Source organism: Madurella fahalii (assembly GCF_045866475.1).
Source record: "Madurella fahalii IFM 68171 DNA, scaffold_3, whole genome shotgun sequence".
Lineage (NCBI taxonomy): Eukaryota > Fungi > Ascomycota > Sordariomycetes > Sordariales > Madurella > Madurella fahalii.
Genome location: NW_027263973.1, coordinates 1,477,986 through 1,496,680, shown reverse-complemented (window position 1 = coordinate 1,496,680; position 18,695 = coordinate 1,477,986). Strand labels below are relative to the sequence as shown.

The window sequence follows — 18,695 nt, the reverse complement described above, 5'->3', positions numbered from 1 at the left end:
TCCTGCATATATAAACTTCCAGCGTTCTTCCGACTTGCTTGTCCCATCCGGGCTTCCATCCGCTAAGCTCTTCCACGTCTCCGTCAATCTTATCCTCGGCACCGCTGCGTCATCAGTCCGTCTTCTAACCCTCCCTTCATTCACTTACCTCTCTTCCACTTCCTTGTCGAAGCAACCGACGCAGCCCAACCAATTTAGAAAGAGAAACGAAGAGGGAGAGAGAGAGAGAGAGAAACAGAGGCAGAAAGACAGGGAGAAAAGACAGAATGCCCACCTACATCCACCTCGTCCGCCACGCCCAAGGCTTCCACAACCTCACCCCGGCAAACCATGCCCTCCCGGACCCGAACCTGACCCCGCTCGGCAGGGAGCAATGCAGCCTCCTCTGCAAGTCCTTCCCCTTCCACTCGCAGCTGACCCACCTCGTGGCCTCGCCCTTCCGCAGGACGCTGTACACCTGCCTGCTCTCGTTCGAGCCCGCCGTGCGCGCCGGCCACAAGGTGATGGCGCTGCCCGACGTGCAGGAAGTGTCCAACCTGCCGTGCGACACCGGCTCGCCGGCGGAGAAGCTGGCGGCCGAGTTCGGCGCGGGGGCCCATGCGGGGACGGTGGACTTGGGGCTGCTGACGCCCGGGTGGCACGACAAATCCGCGGGCAGCCCGTACGCGCCCGAGATGGGGAAGCTGGAGGCGCGGGCGCGGAGGGCGAGGGTCTGGTTGAGGGAGGTGGGGAGGCGGTGGGGGGCGGAGAACCCCGGGAAGGATGCGCACATCGTGGTCGTCACGCACGGCGGGTTCCTGCACTTCTTGACGCAGGATTGGGACGGGATGAATATGCAGAAGGGGACCGGGTGGGAGAATACCGAGTGGAGGAGTTACGAGTTTGCGAACGGGGAGGAGGATGAGGAGGCGAGGCTGAGGGAGACGGAGGTGAGCTGGCGGAGGAGGAGGGGTAGTGCTAAGGGGTTGACCGAGACGGAACAAATGGAGTTGAGGATGGCCATTGGGAAAGCGATGGAGGAGGAGTTTGGTGGTGAGAAGAAGGCCGAGTGAGGAGGTGCGGTCGGATCAGCGGGGGGAAGGTACCCCCCATCCCTACGTGGGTTTTCCGCCTAGCTATTCTCTTGCTATGCGGCGCGAATTCGAGGAGTTTTGGCCAGCTTCTTGAGAGGCCCCGAGAATCTAAGAATCATCTCGACGTTAATCGCCTAGTTTAACCGGTACATTAGAGTCGCTGCAGTTAGACAGGTCTCAAAACTAAGAACACGGTCACCAACGGGTCTTGCGGATCGCCGTGGAAAGAGAAAGCTCGAGATGCACGACGTCGAGATTCGAGGTTAGTCCACATACGGGTGATTGACAAGCGCGCGGTAAGCACGCCTGCGAGTGGCACCTTGCAGATGTATTCCGTACAAAGTCCACCGCTGTTTCGATTCGACGTTAAGACTTGGGCTTTTTTTTTTGTAATTAGGCTGTTTGGTGTCACTGTCGCTTCCAACAGAGAGCCAAACCATTGGTACAGCTCGCAGTCGGGCTGATGTGCTGACGCTCTGCCGCGCGTGTGAGCCAATCGAGCGAAAATTAGAACAGAATCCCTTTGCTCTGTACACTAGCCACATGCGGTGCGGGCCGCTCTACGGTTTGATCCTGAATGGGCCACAAGCCACGGCGCCCTGGTGCCGCGATGCCGTGGGTGCCGTTGCAGCCGCCACCGCGCGCTTTTGCTCCTTCGGGTTCGTGTCTCCGTGTCTCACAAAGCAGTCGGGATGAAGAATTTTGGTCCGTGGTTGGCACGATGTTTCAACCTGGGATGGAAGCATGCAAGGGCACGGCACCGGCCAATCAACCAAGCGAGGAAAGCCTCCCGCCCGCAAGGGTGAAGGGTTGAAGATGTGGGTGGATAAGCCCAGGGATTTCCAGACAGAAAATTGGAGGTCTGGCACGGAAATTAGAAAAATTTCTGTATGGATCGTGGGATCGGGCTCCTAGTGGCTCCTTTCCCCGCAATGGCCTGAACGGCGACAGCCAATCCGGGCCAGCGATCCGATCGAGTTCGGTTGTGGGCCCTGGGGTAGCGGCCCCTGTCTCTGTCCCTGTCCCTGTCCCTGTCCCTGTCCCTGCCCCTTCTCTTCCTTCCGCGGGAGGTCCCCTTTATCCTCCACTCCTGTCACAGATTCCCCCTCGCCCTTTCGTCCCGGGGCTCCTCTGTGAACTGTCAAGGCGGCCTCCACCGACATCGAGTCTTCATAGTGACCGAGTGTCCATTCATTCATTCTTTTAGCTATTGTCCATCAATAGCAGCCATTCATTTGCATTGTGTCAGGGACAAACAGCGTCCCTACCCAGTCTCCCGCTGTCAGCTCGTCGAACAATTGGCGACAGACGCCGTTACAACAGGGACCCCTCTCTGCAGCCCCGTCACATCTTTTCCGCTTCGGTCGACCTGACACTCGGGTGTTGGTATTTCGGCCCAGCCGATCAAACTCGGACGACGGCCCACAGCCCTCTGTCCATTTACACTGCACCTATTCACTTGGAACCCGCGCGCCTATCCAGGCCACCGGTCCTCTTCCCACATCTCAAAGACACCGGGAGCCGACCTGTCGCGACTCGGCAGACTCTAGGCCCGCAAGACTCGGCCAACGTGCTCCCTGTACGCGCGTTGGTCGCACTCTCGCTCAACAATAGGGATCCCCGACGACTTCAACAATGCGGTAGAAGCAGGGACACCACTGTCGAGGCCCCCGCCGGCCTTGTTCATCCATCATCTCGACCCACTTACTGACGTTTCCTTCGTTTTCTCTTCACTGGTCGACTGCGTCACTGTTGGAGTCTCTTCACCACCAACCCGGGCACAGTCGGCACCTTCGCGGGCGAGGAGCGACTTGTGCAGACGGCGGGCCGCAACGTCGTTGAACTTATTCGGTCTTTTGAGATACCCCGACGACACATTGACTTGTGTCTAACATTCCTCCAATTCCTCGACAGCGTCGATACCCTCACCTTCTTCCATCGGCTCGCCTGGTTCTTCCGCGCCTGGTTTGCGCCGTCAACGACATGGGTTTCCTCAGTCACCGCCGGCGCGATGTCGAGGTTCATCCGGAGCAGAAATGGGACTTCATCGTGAGTGATATGGGATAAACGGCCTAACTTCAGTCGGTAGCTAATCGTTTGCTCTAGAGTCTCAACGACTTCAAGTCGACGTCTTGCTTCGCTCCATTTGCTTACGGCTATCTCTGGTTGACTCTATTGACTTCGGTCGCCGTCTATGCCGTTGATACGTTCACCGCCTACCAACTCCTGGCTTTCAACAAGTGGTCGTCATCCATCGAACCCGCGCAGATTGTGCCATTTGACATCTCAAAATGGATATTCACTGTCTGCATCATCCTCTCCTTCGTCAATCTTGGCTTCGAGTATCTCCGCGCCGTCAGGATCATGCGGCGAGGAAGCGTTGCCGAATCATTCTTGGACAGCTTAGCTGCGCGCTTGGAGTGTGTTCGCTTCGGCAAAGGCGGAGGATGGAGGCGGTTCCTGGTCTTTGCTGAGCTGACAAAGAGTAAAAAGGGGGCCGAGTACATTGCTCTCTTCACCTTTTTCAGCTTCCAATGTAAGCTTGTTTATCCATTTATTCTTCTCCGACTTTGCTGACCTTCTTTACCAGCCTGGATTCGCGTTCTGCTCTGCTCTGGACCGCGCCAGGCCATCAATGCGCTCACGCTTTATTCTCTTTACAACGATAGGCTCCAAATCCAGGGATCCAACTTCGAGACCTCGCTCAGCAGCTTCTTCGATAAGATCAGGGCGCTTGCGACCGAAGAACCCCAACAAGCCGTTATCTTGTCTGGCATGCTTTTCACTCTCATTATCTGGCTCTTTTCTCTTCTGTCGCTGCTGCTGGCGGCCCTGTTCTTTGTCTTCTTTCTCTGGAGTTACATCCCTCGCGAAGACGGTGGCTTGACCGGCTTCTGTGAGCGCAAGGTCAACAAGCGACTGAAGCAGATCGTCTCCATCAAAATCAACAAGGCGATGGCCGATGAGGAGGAAAAGAGGAAAAGGGCCGAGTTCAAGGCGGCGAAGAAGAACGGTGAGGCAAGACCCATGACGATGCAGCCATCGCTGCCAATGCTGGGCGACGACAGCCTCCCTGAGATGCCATCGCTCAAACGGTCCGATACTTTCGCTTCCCTGTCAGAGAAGCCCTCTCGCCCAAATACCCCGGGGAGCTTCGAGATGAGCGCTCTTGGCCAGAAGCCAATGCGGTCCGCAACCATGACGACATCAACAAGTCAATACTCGGTCAAATCGTCACTTGTTAACGGAGCTGCCGAGATGGGCGTGACCCGTTCGGGGTCGCCTATTCCTACGTTGCCGCCCATCGACCTCGAGGGCTATTCGCCTCTCCGCAGCGCCACTGGGCCATCCAACGGGGGCTTCGGGCCCGGGCCCGGGCCCGGGCTCCAGCGGATGACTTCAAACGGCTCGTCTCTCAGTGGCGGCTATGCAGCCGGCCGCGCAACCTACGGGTCCGAGACTATGCCGGGGCTTCCGTCCCCGGTACGGTCCCCAGTTAATGCTCCCAACGGTTACAGAGGGCCGGGACCAAACCAAGCTAGAGATAGGCGGCCTGGTACCAACGAAATTCGGTCGCCCTTTGATGACTATTCGAGCGGACGCGGTAGCCCTGCGCCGTCGATGACCTCATATCGCAGCAATCCAATGTCGCCGCGCGGCATGGGTCCGGACGGATACCCGATGCGCAGCGCTACAAATCCCGTGTCTCCCCGAGGCCCGCCCCAGTTCCCTCCGCCGAGAAGCATGACGGCACCGATGCGGTCATTCCATCAGCCAACCGGCAACAATGGGTCGCTGAGGAGTATGCCGAGCGCAGGCCAACCGTACCATCAGCAGAGTCCTAGTAACAGTTCACTGAGGAATATGGTGCCTGCGGGGACTTACCCACAAATGCAAAACAGCGGCGAGTACGAGTATGCAAGTCGGCCGAACCCGATGACGGCCAACAGCACTAGAGGGCCGCCTCGCGGATTCGGGAATGGATGGAACCAAGATCTGGAGAGGGGAAGCGAGCCGAGGTTTTAGACGTTTGGTTTGCATATTTCTTCGAAAACGATTATGATGGGACCCTCGAGTTGATGGTAATTGATGTTCCATTAATGACTCTCGAGAGTGGATGTCAACCGCCTTCCTTTGCCCGAGACCTGGGCTAGACTTCTATGATCTATCGGACCTAAAACGGGACCCGGTCTTGTTATCAATTGTACATATTATTGCATTGGGTATGGATTGATGACCGGACACGAAGCCTCTTGGCATGCCGAATATATTCTTCATTCTTTATGAGCAATCCGTTCAAGTTGCAGCTACCTACCTCCAAAGCATCCATTACGCCCTCGTCGGCAACTCCGACGGCGTCTCTTGCTTACTATTACTCATCCACGTGGGTTCAATAGTCGACACCATTTGGCGCCTCCCTTTCGCCGCCACATCCCCACGCCACCAGTTAGAAATGACAGTGTTGATCGTTAACCATAACCTGCTTCACGCGCCTTCGGAAGCCAGAAGAAGGTCAGCGCAAGGATGAGTGGCTGTCCGGAAAGGGGCAATGTGAGTACGATGCATTGAGGGATGTGATTCGCAGAAACTAAGACGGGGAGTCGCTCATGAGCCAAACTGTGTCAGCGGTCACACAGGGCCAGGTAATGCAATGGTGAATGGTTTTTTTTTTTTTTTTTCTATTTATTTTATTCTATGTTCAGTTTTTATGGCTCGCCTTCAAGTTGAAAGACCGGCCCGAGGGTGATTTGTGAGATTAATACCTTACCCGAAGAATGCGCCCTTTGCCCTGTCAAACGCCTTCCAATGGATTTGTAAGATGACCAAGCAAGATCATCCCCTTTCTACACGTCGACGACCCGGTATACATACAACGATTTCCGGCACGAGCGTTGCACGTCATATAATTTGGTGACCGAGGCATGCTTTTAACAGTTCTTATTTATGCCGTAGCAGCGCTTTGTCTTCGCTCTGGTTTGGTGATTTCCCAAGACCTGGCCTTCCCCGCGCCATTCGACATTGTCAGCAACATCAGCCATTTCCCCTCCCCAGCCATGGCAACACTTTTGGAACAATCCCACGACTGGCACCCAGGCGAGAAGGCCATACATGCTCTCTTGAAAGTGCCCACCTCGAGTCGAGAGAACCCTACTAGTGCCGGACTGCCGCCTTCATACGCCTACCGCGTTACAGTCTCGCCGCTCCTGGCTGTCGGGGCACTGGACGACCAAGGCAGGCCATGGACTTCCATCTGGGGCGGGATGCGCGGCTTTGCGCGACGCGTGGCACAAGGTGTTCTCGGCATGCAAAGTGTGGTTGACAGGGTCCATGACCCCGTAGTGAAGGCCTTGCTAGGTAGAGCAGCCGAGGGAGAAGTGATACAGCCTGTAGAGAGCAATACGATGAGCGCACTGAGCATCGACCTCGAAACCCGAGACCGAGTTAAGCTAGCAGGAAAGATGGTGGTCGGCACAATTGCAGGGCGGCCAGATAGCGAGACCATCGGCGAAGTCCAGGTCGGCATGCTCGTCGAAGAGAGTCTGGGTAACTGCCCCAAATATCTCAACAAGAAGACGATTCGCGCTCACATACCATCGCCGAAACTGGTATCGTCCTCTTTACCTCTGTCAACAGAGGCATTAGCCTTGATTGAGAAGGCAGACATGTTCTTCCTCACGTCCACCAACAGGCAAACGATGGACACGAATCATCGCGGAGGCCCCGCTGGCTTTGTCCGCGTTGTCAGCAACTCGCCCCCTGAAGATGGCGGCGATGGTGGAGGAGTAGTTCTGGTGTATCCTGAGTTTTCTGGTAACCGGCTTTACCAAACCCTCGGCAACCTGCACACTAATCCGCGGGTGGGCATCGCCATCCCCAACTACGACACCTCGGACGTCCTCTACCTCACTGGCGAGACCGAAATCCTCGTTGGTCCCTCAGCGGCAGCACTTATGCCGCACACCAAGCTCGCCGTCAAAATCACCGTCCACGAAGCCCTTTTCATCAACGATAGCCTCCCCTTCCGCGGCTCGCCAGGCGAACCCAGCCCCTACAACCCACCCGTCCGCCGGCTCGCCACCGAGGGATCTTCCGCTCTCCTCCACCAACCCCCAACATCCCCTCTTGCAACCGCCATCCTCCTCCGCAAAGAGCCTCTCACCCCAACCATAGCCCGCTTCACCTTTTCTCTACAACCGCCTCAGACCACCAGCGGTAACAGCCAACCCAACTTAACCTGGCTCCCGGGGCAGCACATAACCCTCGACTTCTCGCGCGAGCTCGACCTGGGGTGGAGCCACATGAACGACGCGGACCCGCAGAGCCTCAATGACGACTTCATCCGCACCTTTACCATCTCCAACCCTCCTCCCCCAACACCACCACCACCAACCACAACAGCAACAACAACAACAACAACACCGCCTTCCCCCGCAGACAAACAGCAGGAGATCCAGATCCAACTCACCCTCCGCAAACACGGGCCCGCAACAAGCCTGCTCTTCTCCCGCCCCATCCGCCACGATTTCGCTGCGCTGGAGATCCCCGTGCTCGCCATTGGCGGCAGCGGTGGCGGCGGCCAGGGGGAGGGGGAGGCGCGGTTTCGCATTCCGCTACCGGCGGGTGATGGCGGCGGTGAGAGAAGGAGCGTGTTTGTCGCGGGCGGGATTGGGATTACCCCGCTTCTGGCGCAGGCCGAGGGGGTGCTGGGCTCGTCGTCGTCGTCGTCGTCGTCGTCATCATCATCTTCATCGTCCTTGGCGGCGTCGCCGCTGGAGGTGCTTTGGAGTCTGCGGGCTGCGGATCTGCCGCTGGCGATTGACTCCTTTGAGAGGGTGGTGGGGCTGGGACGGGTGACGAGGGTTTTTGTTACGGCGGGGGGTGCTGCTGACGGTGGGAATCGCGGGGCGGAGGAGGGGGAGGAGGAGGAGATGATTGCGAAGTTGAGGGAGATGGGGGTCGAGGTTGAGAGACGGAGGATGGGCAGGCAGGACGTGCTCTCTGGGAAGGGGGGTGAGGGGAGGAGGTATTTTGTTTGCGCGAGTGGCAAGATGCAAGAGGCGGTGTTGGGTTGGTTGGAAGGGGAGGATGTGGCGGTTGAGAGCTTTGCATATTGATCTTACGGGGTATCTACCTCTTGCTCTATCGTGTTGAACTACGCTTGGCAGGAGTGAGGCAGGGAAGGGCTCTTCCTTTCTCCTCGTCGACTTTTTCGCCGGTCACCTTACCATGGATTTTGAGAGGGGCTATGAGGGTACTGCTTGGGCCAGGTATTCTTCTGATGAGGCTGGTGCTCAATCAGGGGCACAGAGTGCTTCCATCAAGGGTTTGTTTTGTTTCGCCGACGGGGCTCAGGTTAGTAGAACCTTGGCGGATTGAAAGTCAACATTACTACTTGAATACCCGATACTGCGGAATCCATTGAAAGATAGAAGTTAGTCAGATGACTGTAAGGTTTATTCCACCGTCGCTATTTCTAGCCTCTTACCTCACTGTGCTTGCTGTGGGATCTCCTGTCTACGTCAGAGAGGGCGTCTCACCTACTCACATTTTGTTTCCTCCCGCAGCCGGGAAGTTATAAAACCAGTGTCACACGCAGTCAACGGTAATGAGCGTGATTATTTGATGAGCATTAAAGGCGTGTCTCTGTGGGGGGCGCTCGATGTGTGTTCATCCCATCACTCTTAGAATGGGCTGCGTCTGAGTCACCGCGGCAAGGTCCATCAAAGCCGGCATGGAGTGGTTCTTGCCTGACCTCCTAAGCTATTCTGCCTGCCGCTCTGCCTGGATCTCTGTTCCTCAAGTTGGTTATTTGTCACGGATAGAACCCCAAACTGCGTTTGCCAGCACGTTCAGCGAACGGAAGCGAGCCTATGTTCCCATGACTGTGAGGAAGATGCAGCCCCAGTTACACTCCGGCTTCTTTGGTTGAGCTTCCCAATGCATTCAAATCCAGCGCTCACAACAAGTCAGATATTAGCCAAACATACAAGTCGCTAGTACACAGACTCATTTTGAAGGCCAGGTATGGCCAGCCGTATACAGCTGGTCTAGGTACGTCGCGTACTACCATAGAGATGTAGAAACATATATATATATATATCTAAATACCCATCGAAACCAGGAAGAGGGCAAAGGTAGCCAAATGCCAGACAGAAAAGATAGACAAGACAAACCAGGAAGAGGGCAAAGGTAGCCAAATGCCAGACAGAAAAGATAGACAAGACAAACCAGGAAGAGGGCAAAGGTAGCCAAATGCCAGACAGAAAAGATAGACAAGACAAACCAGGCAACACCCACAACAAATTGGGTTCCTGCACCCTAAACAGTGTCAAATCAACATGTGCAGATAGAGCTCCCTCTGGGCAGAAAGAGACTACTTTATGCGTAAAGAAAGCTCGTCAATTGAGCTTGCAACAGGTGTCGAAAAGAGTGCTGAACTGATTTCCCTGTCTAAGGAGCGATAGCTAAGATGGCCTTATAGTACTTAGAGTACGAAGAAAATAGATCGGTAGGTTCTAGCCCCCGGAGAGCCATCCCAGTAAGTATGGTTCTCTGATTAAGGGGACACCGTCCCCTAGGAACACTCTTCTCTAACTCATTATCTACCTAGAAAAAGGAAGAGTACCCGATAATTTAGCTGTATTAGTAGGCTTTTTTAATATAACTCAGGTATTACTTAGATCTATTCGAGATATGTATATATATATACCCTAAGATTGCCTCTTTAAGACAGTTCTAATGATTTAGGTGCTATAAAAGCACTATCAATTTTGATGAAATCTACTACGTTAGGGGTAATCTGATCATTGACGTGTCAAGGTATAGCACAGGATCCACGTTCTGGCTGGGAAATGCGCATCATGAGGCTCTCTTCCTCAAGCTTGAAGCCACTTTGGGCAATCATGTAGGAATGGATTTCCCAGAGTTTAGCTCTTGCCAGTAGGTCCCTTGGCTACCTACCTTACGTAGTGTGCTTTAGGCCGATCTCGAACACTCTCAAGTTTTCAATGGCTTTGCCTGGGGGTTGCTTTGTGCAGATGGAGGGTCCCCATGGATAAAGTTCGGCGCTTCAGATGCTGTGACCAAGCTTTGCCCATCTACCTACGAAAAGGCGGACTAAGGTCTGAGTGCAGATGGTGTGGCAAATGTGCGCTTTCGCACCATCGAATCCGGGCTGCAACGGTTCAACCAATCGGTTTCGCCAAGGCCTAGTGATACCTCCTGCATATCTGCCTGACTTGACGTGGGACGACAGAGACCAAGATCTAACCTGCTGATAGCCGAGGAGGCGTAGATACTTACCTGGCATTACATGCGCTTCTTTCCTTCTTCAACATCTCTGAAGTTGGTTTTGCCTCTTTTTTCTCTCAAATATACCTGCTCGTCTGGGGCGCTTCGTTCTGTAAATAGGTGATTGGCTAACTGGCATTTTTGCATTGCATGAAGTACCGCTTGAGGCTGATGTTTGTGGTTCAGGCCTCAGGGCGGTCTGAAACGAGCGGTGGCCTTGATGGCATGCGACGGCTGGGCATGGCAGCGACCGGGTCGCTACTGTTCCGTTGATCCGTCGTCATGTTTGCTTCGCAACGTCCCTCTCTGGTACCGCCTTATCATTTTTGCAGGCACCCCTTGGGCCGAGAATGTTCCACCCAAGCTCTCGGGATCCAGTCTCCTCTGCACCATAAGAACTCGCTGACTGTCTAACTTGAGGCCGGCAGGTCTGTCCATCCTCCTGTCCGTACAAGTCTGTCATATTTCTTCGATACCGGTTTTCTGCCTTCGAGCAACAGATAACTTCCCATCTGTCTCGACCGGGCCCTTATTGCATCTTTTTCCATGGCCCAGAGCATTAGGCACGATGCACCTCCGAATTGGACGGCCTACCCTCACAGGGACGAGAGAATCGAGCGATGGGTCGAAATCGATAGGATCCCATGCAGAGCCATGCCAGACCCGGCTTTTCTGTTTGGAATCCTGCAGGGACAGTACGGCAGTGGGAATTTCTATGTCGAGGTTGGATGCCAGTCTCTCCTGGACTTGAATTCAATACGTTTTACTTGCTGTGTCTGATGATTTTGCGCCAATGCAGATGCGGAGAAACGTTTACATCGTCACGGCAAAGGTGGTCCAGCAGGAGAAAATGGACCTAGTGGGGTGACGGGGCGCCGCCGGGGCGTCTTACTGGGGCTTTCTGGGAGATGTTGATATCAGAGTTTTTTTTTTTGTTCTAGAGAGCCAGTTCAGAAGTATCGTGCTGCGACAGAGAAGTGGCAAAAAATGGCAAATTACTTACCCAAGGTAAATACACAAACTTGAGAAAGCACTTAGTAAAGCCCAATTGCTTGAGCGGTCAAACGCTAAGGTACATCCTACCTTGTCTGACTCGCTGCACAGCGTCCCCGGACAAACGGGTTGATAAAGTACCTTGGTGATATGACTGATTGTATTTCTCCATTTATACTGGTTCGAGTCAAACTTAGCAAATGTATGACGTAGCTTCTCGGGTGCTTCTACTCAGTTCGGTGAACCCGAAGGCTGGGGTAAGTGCCTGCACCGAAGCCTTACAACATACAGGGTTGACAAGACCGTGTCTGGGTTCCCATCGACTCCTGATGTTGGCATGAGATGGACGCGCTTAAAACTGGGTCTTGCATGTAAGCATCTTGCCAACTCAGCTCTACATGCAGCTACGTTTGGGCCTTTGGAGTCTTGGTGGCAGGCGGTGAGCAATCCGTTCGGAGCGAACGGTTTTTAGAATTCGAGAGTCGGTTAGGGAAGCGAACAGTCTAGAACAGACTGACGGCCTCGGTGAAATGGCATCATCTTGGAGTTGTGCTGCCAGATATAAATCAAACAAGGGATGCATCCTGTCGTGACCTTCTCCTGTTCCTCTGGCGTGACAGAATGAAGTACCAGAACAGCATGAGCGTGATGAGAGTGAAGACCACGGTGACCAAGAAGTAAATCCATATGCTGCTGGAAACGATAGGATGATCGCCGCCAGAATCGGAATTCCAGTTGAAGAAAGTCATGGAGAACATGCTCTGCACCAAATGTCAGTTTCGGCGGTGTAGCAGATGATAATGCAGGGAAGTGGGCTGCCTACAGCAAAGAAGGTTCCTGGTAAAAATACCATGGTTACTAGCGCAATCGATCGCATCTGGCTGGAATCTTCGCCGCTGGCCGTGGCAATCTCCATGTTGGTCTCTCCATGTGACTACGCAAAAGCGCTTAGTGTTCTGGCCGAGAGGACGGGAGACTTGTGAGCGAGCTTACCCATTGAGTGGCCATCGCAATGCCGTCGACCTCCATCGTGCACGCCCTGATTTTGTCATCATACTCTGCGATTATAGAGGTGAGTCTGTCCTTCATCCTCATGGATGCGTGATAGAGGGCGTCTTGGTATTTTGCTTCAGGGTCATGTATGTTGTCGGGTTCCGATGTGAGCGTTTCCAGGCCCGTCAGATACTCAGAGTCAGTCGGCGCATGGGTGTGTGGCGCGAAGTCATAAACAGTGCTGTCTAAAGACAGTGGTATCTCAGGTCGCCAGCGCCTATATTCAAGACTATCGAGGCCGCAATGTCGCGGATATCGATGCCTTCGTGCGGCGGCGGAATTTGCCAAGGCCGGAAACTCATCAAGATGCCGGCGCATACCGTTCAACAAAGCAACGGTGGCCAGCAGAATGTTTTTCGAGAAGGTGGTGTTCAGCCATGCCTCTGTTTTCTGCCTGTTTCTCTCGGCCTTCGTCTGGCTGCTCTGCTGCCAGCTTGCGACAGTCTCCTGCCCGATGCGCGATAATTGTTCCTCCAGGCCGTCAATCAGCTCGTCTACATGAGACATTTGCCTGATACGCTCCAGCTCGGCTAGTATTCCTGGTAGGAGCATTGGATGTGACGTATCAGCGCCTGCTCTCTTAAGTCGTGTTATGATGCTCTTTTGTTGGGCCTTGGAAGGCCCAAATAATATGGCGAAACTAAGCTTCTGCGCTGGGAAATGGGTAACAGATAGTGCCATGTCGTCCGGCCATTCGTTCGATGTTCGACAATTGTATACTGCAATAATTTAGTACCAGCTGACGCCAAAGCGAAACTGACTTACTTAGCGCCTTCTGTGGTCCCCTGTTCTCCCCGTTGCCCGAGTACAGTGGCATCTCTGTCACGGTACGCTCAAAGGCTGGCACATTGGCTCGGCTTATCAACCGGTTGATCCAACTGTGAATCGACATCCTCCGGACTATGAACTGAAACAACGCAAATGTAAAGGGTATGTTTCGTAGTCTTTGCCTCTGATCACCATTTGGTCGAACAGAAACCGTCATCTTGAGGTCTTTTTCAGGAGGGGCTTTGTTATCCCTCCCTGAATTTGGCAACTCCTTTTCAGTTCCCGCAAGAAAAGAGGATACAGTGGCCACAACATTCCAACAGCCGTTGGGGGGCCGTGTGTGCGGGCTTTGACCCCCAGCAGCTGTACTACTGTGGCCGGCCGTCTCTGGTGTATGAGTATACAGGCTTTGTGTTTCCAAATGAGTTGCTTCTCTTGGTACTTCTGCTTCCGTCTCGGGCTGGAACATCCTATGTACTGGCTTAGTAAGCCAATGCCTACACCAGGTGAGGAGGGCGGGAGCATACAATAGCAGGAGCGTGGAGCGTGGATTTGGTTTCGGATGTGATACAACATCTAACTTTTCATCCTTTACCGGTGGCTCATTCTTTGCCGGCGACGGCATTATCTCTTGGAACAACTCTTCCCAGTCCTCTTGACCCTGAAGTCTTCGTTGGTCGGCCCACTATGTTGTGTCGGTTAGTTACAACACAAACTAAAAGGTCACCATCACAGAACAGGACCTTACATCGCCATTCCTTCTGGGTCTCACCACGATGGTTAAGGAGGTCCCAGTCGGGTCTAGAATCTTATCGACAGCGAACTCTTTGTCTTCCTCCACAGAGAGAAACTTCAGGACCCTGCCGAGATTTGGGGCTTCGCTCAGTTCTTCCATGGGTTGTTGGCCGTCCATCATGAACTGTTTGAGGTGGCGAATGATTTTGATTCGAGAAAAGTCCTCCCGGTGTTGAAGTGCGTGTTCGGAACGCGAATTCATAGCCAGCGGTTGCCGGGGTTTTCGATGAGCTGATGTTTGATGACCAGCCAATCACAGACAGGCAACCGCCTGCATATGCAAGCAGGCAGTGAAATGCAGCTCAGCCACAGTGGTGTGGCCACCTGCATGCCTCCACCTTGGAAGTGTTGCAGCAAAGCTTTCCCTGTCTCGAACACGTTGGTTATTTAGTATCCCTGGGGAAGTTCCTTAGCTCACTAAATGGATCCTCTCGAGGCGTAGCTAAATAACAAGATCATCTTCGAACCAACTACATTGCAAGGTCCCGAGAGGCATCACCGCATTGCCCACCGCAAGAAAGAGAGTGGCACAAGCCAATTTGTGACACATTTACAATACGCGACACGTATTTCACATCTCCGGGTTCCGCTATGCCTTGCAAACACCACGACAGGGTGATCGCTTGGGCCAGTCTCTGCCCCGCTACGCCAAGTTTCTGAAGGCAATTCGGCCAGTCCACCCAGAACTATCCTCCTATTTACCATGCCCGCGTAATGCATGCGCGTACAGGAAAATTGAAATGCGTAGAATCCGAATCTTCAATCAGTTTAATGGCGCGCGCAATACATGTTGATATTTTGATGGATATAAAACAGTAGTTAGTGAGTATCTGTAAAAAGAAATCTACAAGACTTACCAAGACTTCCCAGGATTCGAAAAATATTGGAAGAGCTGTTTTGTTTATATCTATCAGGATCTCGATGTCTTTGCGTACGCCATTAAGCTGCTTGAAGATTTAGATTCTACGTGTTCAATTGTATCTACCTATGTGGTTTTGTTATATGCGTATGCCTTGCGCTGGTTGGTAAGTGGAACGATAGCTTTGGCTTGTTTGGCTAGACTGCCGTGGTGTTTGCAAGGCAGAGCTGGTGTCCGTACGAGGCATGAACTTCGATCGCTGTCGTGCCCTCTATTTCTGCCTATCGCTGTTTTTGTTTGGCAATGGACAACGCCTTTCGTCCAATTCAGGATGAATTGTGGGGCGGGTATCACCGCATTTTTGCCCAACTGGAACCCAATCTAAATCTGCCCTGTCCGCCTGAACGGCTTTAACAACGACCCATCCCAGCCATTGGCGGTTATGGAAATGCATCTTTCTTCCATATTTAGGTGGTCGACGCCCGACTTCCTCTCCCTTTTACAGTAAGTGCAAACGTCGACCTCGGTGAACCTACACGCTGCCTCGGGGGGGGGGCGCTCAGCGCATTTCGGAGAGGTATCGGTGCAATGCTACTCATTGCTTGGCGGGCAGTTATGCACACCAACTGATGTCGAAACACGGCTCAAATAAGGCGGGCAAATGCAATCAAGGGCAGTTGACCGCCCTTTCTGGCCGTGTCGGTCCTGATAGGTAGTATGCGGGGTTGGAAGGCAGATAGATCAAGGTCAAGTTGGCTGTGCAGTACCTAGGTAGGTAGCCCGTTAAGGAAATTGGAAATTCGAGAGCCTCATTGAGAGCCAAAGGTACCAATCATGGCATTCGCCCTACCAGATCTCTCGAAACAAGTCCTTTTAAAAAGTACATAGTCTTCAGCCTTGAAATCGCACTTAAGTGCGAGCTTTGCTGAACCCACAGCCATTAACCTCCTCCAGACTTAATTTTGCAGAGGTCATCCATCCTTCGCGCCGCATTCACACCTTCGGAAATTTGAACACGACCATTAAGACCTGCGAGTTCCAAGTGCAAGCGCTCCGCCTCGCAGAAAGCCCTGCTTTCATCAACTGGAGACGGCAGAATGGGTAAGTGCATAGCACGTATCTAGCTAGTTTGGGACCAGGACGTTATTCCATCTAACCCAAGCCAAGGCGACCGTCCAGAAATCCAGATCCACGGCCCTGATGGCCAGCAGATTGAGAAACACAGGCAACGCAGATATACGCCGCCGTCCCGTGAGCGCGTTGCCGAAGTCGTTCAGGAGTGCGAGACGGCCATCCAGCGTGAGAAGCATGAAGATGGTGAGAGCCCCTTAGGTGCCTTGCTCTGGGCCGCATCCGAAAAGCTGTACGGGGATGCCAGCACCGACAGGCACAAATCCATCTTCCCTCACGCATTGCTGGTGGAAGTTTTGACGGAAGCCAGAGTCCGGTTGGGTGTGGGTAACTTCTACAAGGCCAGAAACTACAGCCTTGACGAATGCCTTACGTGGATTTGCGGTGACAGACAGACAGACAAGATTAGGCTCGGCCGGTTTGTCCGGGTTTTCACTGTCTTGCTTCTCTGTGACAGGCCGCATGATATCTTTACCTTTTTCGACAAAGATGTGAGCGACAAGGACTTTCCGTTCGATGTTGGATCTCGGACGATACGCTCCAAGTCCTGGGGCCAAAATGAAGATAAGGGATTTCATCTGAATTGGGCACGTGGGCTCTGTCAAACATTTGTGCTGTTCCAATGGAGTGTCTTTCTCCCTTATTTTAGCGATGACCACGGCCACCAGGAATTCGAGGAAGAAACGGTCATGCCTTGGCATGACTATCACCCCCAGCGGGATGGAGACACATCTTTGGCGTCGGGTTCGACTGACGGCGGGTCAAGTGCACTGGGTGGAGGTCACAGTGTGGTCAGCCGTGTGGTTATTCACGACGGGCACTACAACTTTAGTGTGATCAAGCAAGTAAGCCACGCAAGAACCTTCCAAGTTACTGCAACAAAATTTATTCTGACATCACATCTAGCACTCCCCAGGTTCTCAGCATGTGGCTACCTTTGCCGTCAAAAAACTCAAGGCAGACAATGAAGTAGCATTCAACCAAGAGGTAGCCATGCTTCGCAACCTTGGTGGAAGAAGACCACATACTGTCAAGCTCCTGGCAACATTTCGTCATGGCCGAACTTACTCGCTGCTTTTTCCGTGGGCGGAATGCGACCTCCTTGCCTACTGGCACCGTGACCTCGGTCAAGGGATCACCAGCCCATTGATCGCTTGGGCCGCTAGCCAATGTCGTGGCCTAGTTTCTGCACTGGAATGGATCCACAACCCCGGTGATTCCGTCTTGGATACAAACAAGAACGAGCTGTTTGGACGGCACGGAGACATCAAGCCGGAGAATATTCTCTGGTACAAGGAGGACGCGGACGGCCCCCATACCTTAGCATCAGGGCAACTTGTCTTTTCAGACTTCGGACTGAGCTCGCTCAACCATAAGGACACGCGTTCCAACATCCACAACGGGGATATCCTGTGCACGACAACGTACGCACCCCCTGAGAGTATCCTCCGTGACGAAAAGATTTCCCGGGCCATTGATATTTGGTCGCTGGGGTGTGTCTTCCTGGAGTTCGTGACCTGGATTATTGGCGGTCCGGCTTTGGTAGACAAGTTCCAAGCCAATCGCTTCGCCCCTCATTTGGGAACAACACCAAATAGGGACATCTTTTGGGAGGTGCAAGAGATAGGGGATCGTGCCACAAGAGCTGCAGGGTATCGGTATGTCGCAGTTGTAAAGCCACAGGTTGTAAAGGTACGCACTTAATTATCAGCCCTCGCTCAGTGCCTACCCCTGATAATGCTCCATTGCAATGGTCACATTACCGGAGGCCTCTTACTTAGGTACCAGTACTAATATAACGTTACCATCAGTGGATGAAGGACCTCCGTGAGAACACGCGGGCTACGAGGTTCATCCGCGAATTTCTGAACATCATTGAAAACGACATGTTGGTTATCAAGAAGGAAAACAGGGCGGAAGCTAAGCTGCTGAAGTCCAAATTTGACGACTTGAAGAGGAAGTGCGACAGCGACCAGTCATATTACACGGCAAGGGCTAGTCATCCGTTCGAGAAGTCCACCATCCAGCAGCCTTTGGCTCGACATCTCAGTATTGCGGCGCTGGACACGATCAATCGAGGATCGGTGTCGATCCCCCGCTACCCAGGACCGGTTCAAGCGGAATTGCCACGCAGCGGTGAAACTCATTTGAGGCCATAAGTTAGGTGGTGTGAAAAGCGTCTAGCATTTCCTACCGTGTTATCTGTAACCTCTAGCGTTTCTCCATACAGCTCTTCCTCAGGCAGCGTGTTGGGCTATGTATCTTCTTATTTGGTGGTGTATCGTCACCGTGTGTCTAGTTGTGTCATGTTGAAATGGTTTTACTCCATTCATGTCATTCTTCTATCAATCCAAGTTTTCCATTCCGCTCGCCTGTAGCGACAATGTAAGAACCAGGTACGAATCAAACATATTATCAACGTCCCACAAGAACACCAGCGAAGTCCCTGCTTACTCAAAACCCTTCGTCCTCGTAATGGTTCGCCTTTATTGCAGCCTTGATCGTGGAGGTTTCATCCTGCAAAAAGAGTCTGCAAATTGTCGCGAAAGTGCCCTTAGGGGTTTTGGATCAACGAACCTTAGTAAGTTCCCTGGGCGTCGTGCAAATGAAACGCCCCCTCTGATACTGGGCCTGGGTTAGAACTTCAGGTTGTCGGTGAAGGGCGTGTTGAATAAGGGCAGGTGGCAACTTACGATAATGGATATTCCAGTCCCCCTTGGAAATATTCTGTT

General features: G+C 53.1%; 5 protein-coding genes across 5 annotated transcripts; 4 read left to right on the top strand and 1 right to left on the bottom strand.

Annotated features, from left to right (window-relative positions):
- Positions 1 to 266: 266 nt before the first annotated feature.
- Positions 267 to 1,052, top strand: MFIFM68171_05920 (uncharacterized protein; the record flags this gene model as incomplete). Its single annotated transcript, XM_071061340.1, has 1 exon — positions 267 to 1,052. The coding sequence occupies one exon, from the start codon at positions 267 to 269 to the stop codon at positions 1,050 to 1,052; it is 786 nt and encodes a 261-aa protein (XP_070917441.1).
- Positions 1,053 to 3,056: 2,004 nt separating this feature from the next.
- KCH1 (Potassium transporter) lies at positions 3,057 to 5,099 on the top strand (the record flags this gene model as incomplete). Its single annotated transcript, XM_071061339.1, has 3 exons — positions 3,057 to 3,122; positions 3,180 to 3,609; positions 3,664 to 5,099. 3 exons carry the CDS (start codon positions 3,057 to 3,059, stop codon positions 5,097 to 5,099), a joined length of 1,932 nt encoding a protein of 643 aa, XP_070917440.1.
- Positions 5,100 to 6,127: 1,028 nt separating this feature from the next.
- On the top strand, positions 6,128 to 8,188 carry MFIFM68171_05918 (Ferredoxin reductase-type FAD-binding domain protein; the record flags this gene model as incomplete). The annotated part of the gene is made up of 1 exon (XM_071061338.1): positions 6,128 to 8,188. The coding sequence occupies one exon, from the start codon at positions 6,128 to 6,130 to the stop codon at positions 8,186 to 8,188; it is 2,061 nt and encodes a 686-aa protein (XP_070917439.1).
- Positions 8,189 to 11,923: 3,735 nt separating this feature from the next.
- On the bottom strand, positions 11,924 to 14,073 carry MFIFM68171_05917 (Magnesium transport protein CorA, transmembrane region; the record flags this gene model as incomplete). Its single annotated transcript, XM_071061337.1, has 6 exons — positions 11,924 to 12,118; positions 12,181 to 12,291; positions 12,351 to 13,129; positions 13,176 to 13,433; positions 13,680 to 13,863; positions 13,927 to 14,073. The coding sequence occupies 6 exons, from the start codon at positions 14,071 to 14,073 to the stop codon at positions 11,924 to 11,926; spliced, it is 1,674 nt and encodes a 557-aa protein (XP_070917438.1).
- Positions 14,074 to 15,929: 1,856 nt separating this feature from the next.
- Positions 15,930 to 18,122, top strand: MFIFM68171_05916 (Kinase-like domain-containing protein; the record flags this gene model as incomplete). Its single annotated transcript, XM_071061336.1, has 4 exons — positions 15,930 to 15,933; positions 16,000 to 16,808; positions 16,888 to 17,655; positions 17,775 to 18,122. The coding sequence occupies 4 exons, from the start codon at positions 15,930 to 15,932 to the stop codon at positions 18,120 to 18,122; spliced, it is 1,929 nt and encodes a 642-aa protein (XP_070917437.1).
- Between the last annotated feature and the right edge of the window lie 573 nt (positions 18,123 to 18,695).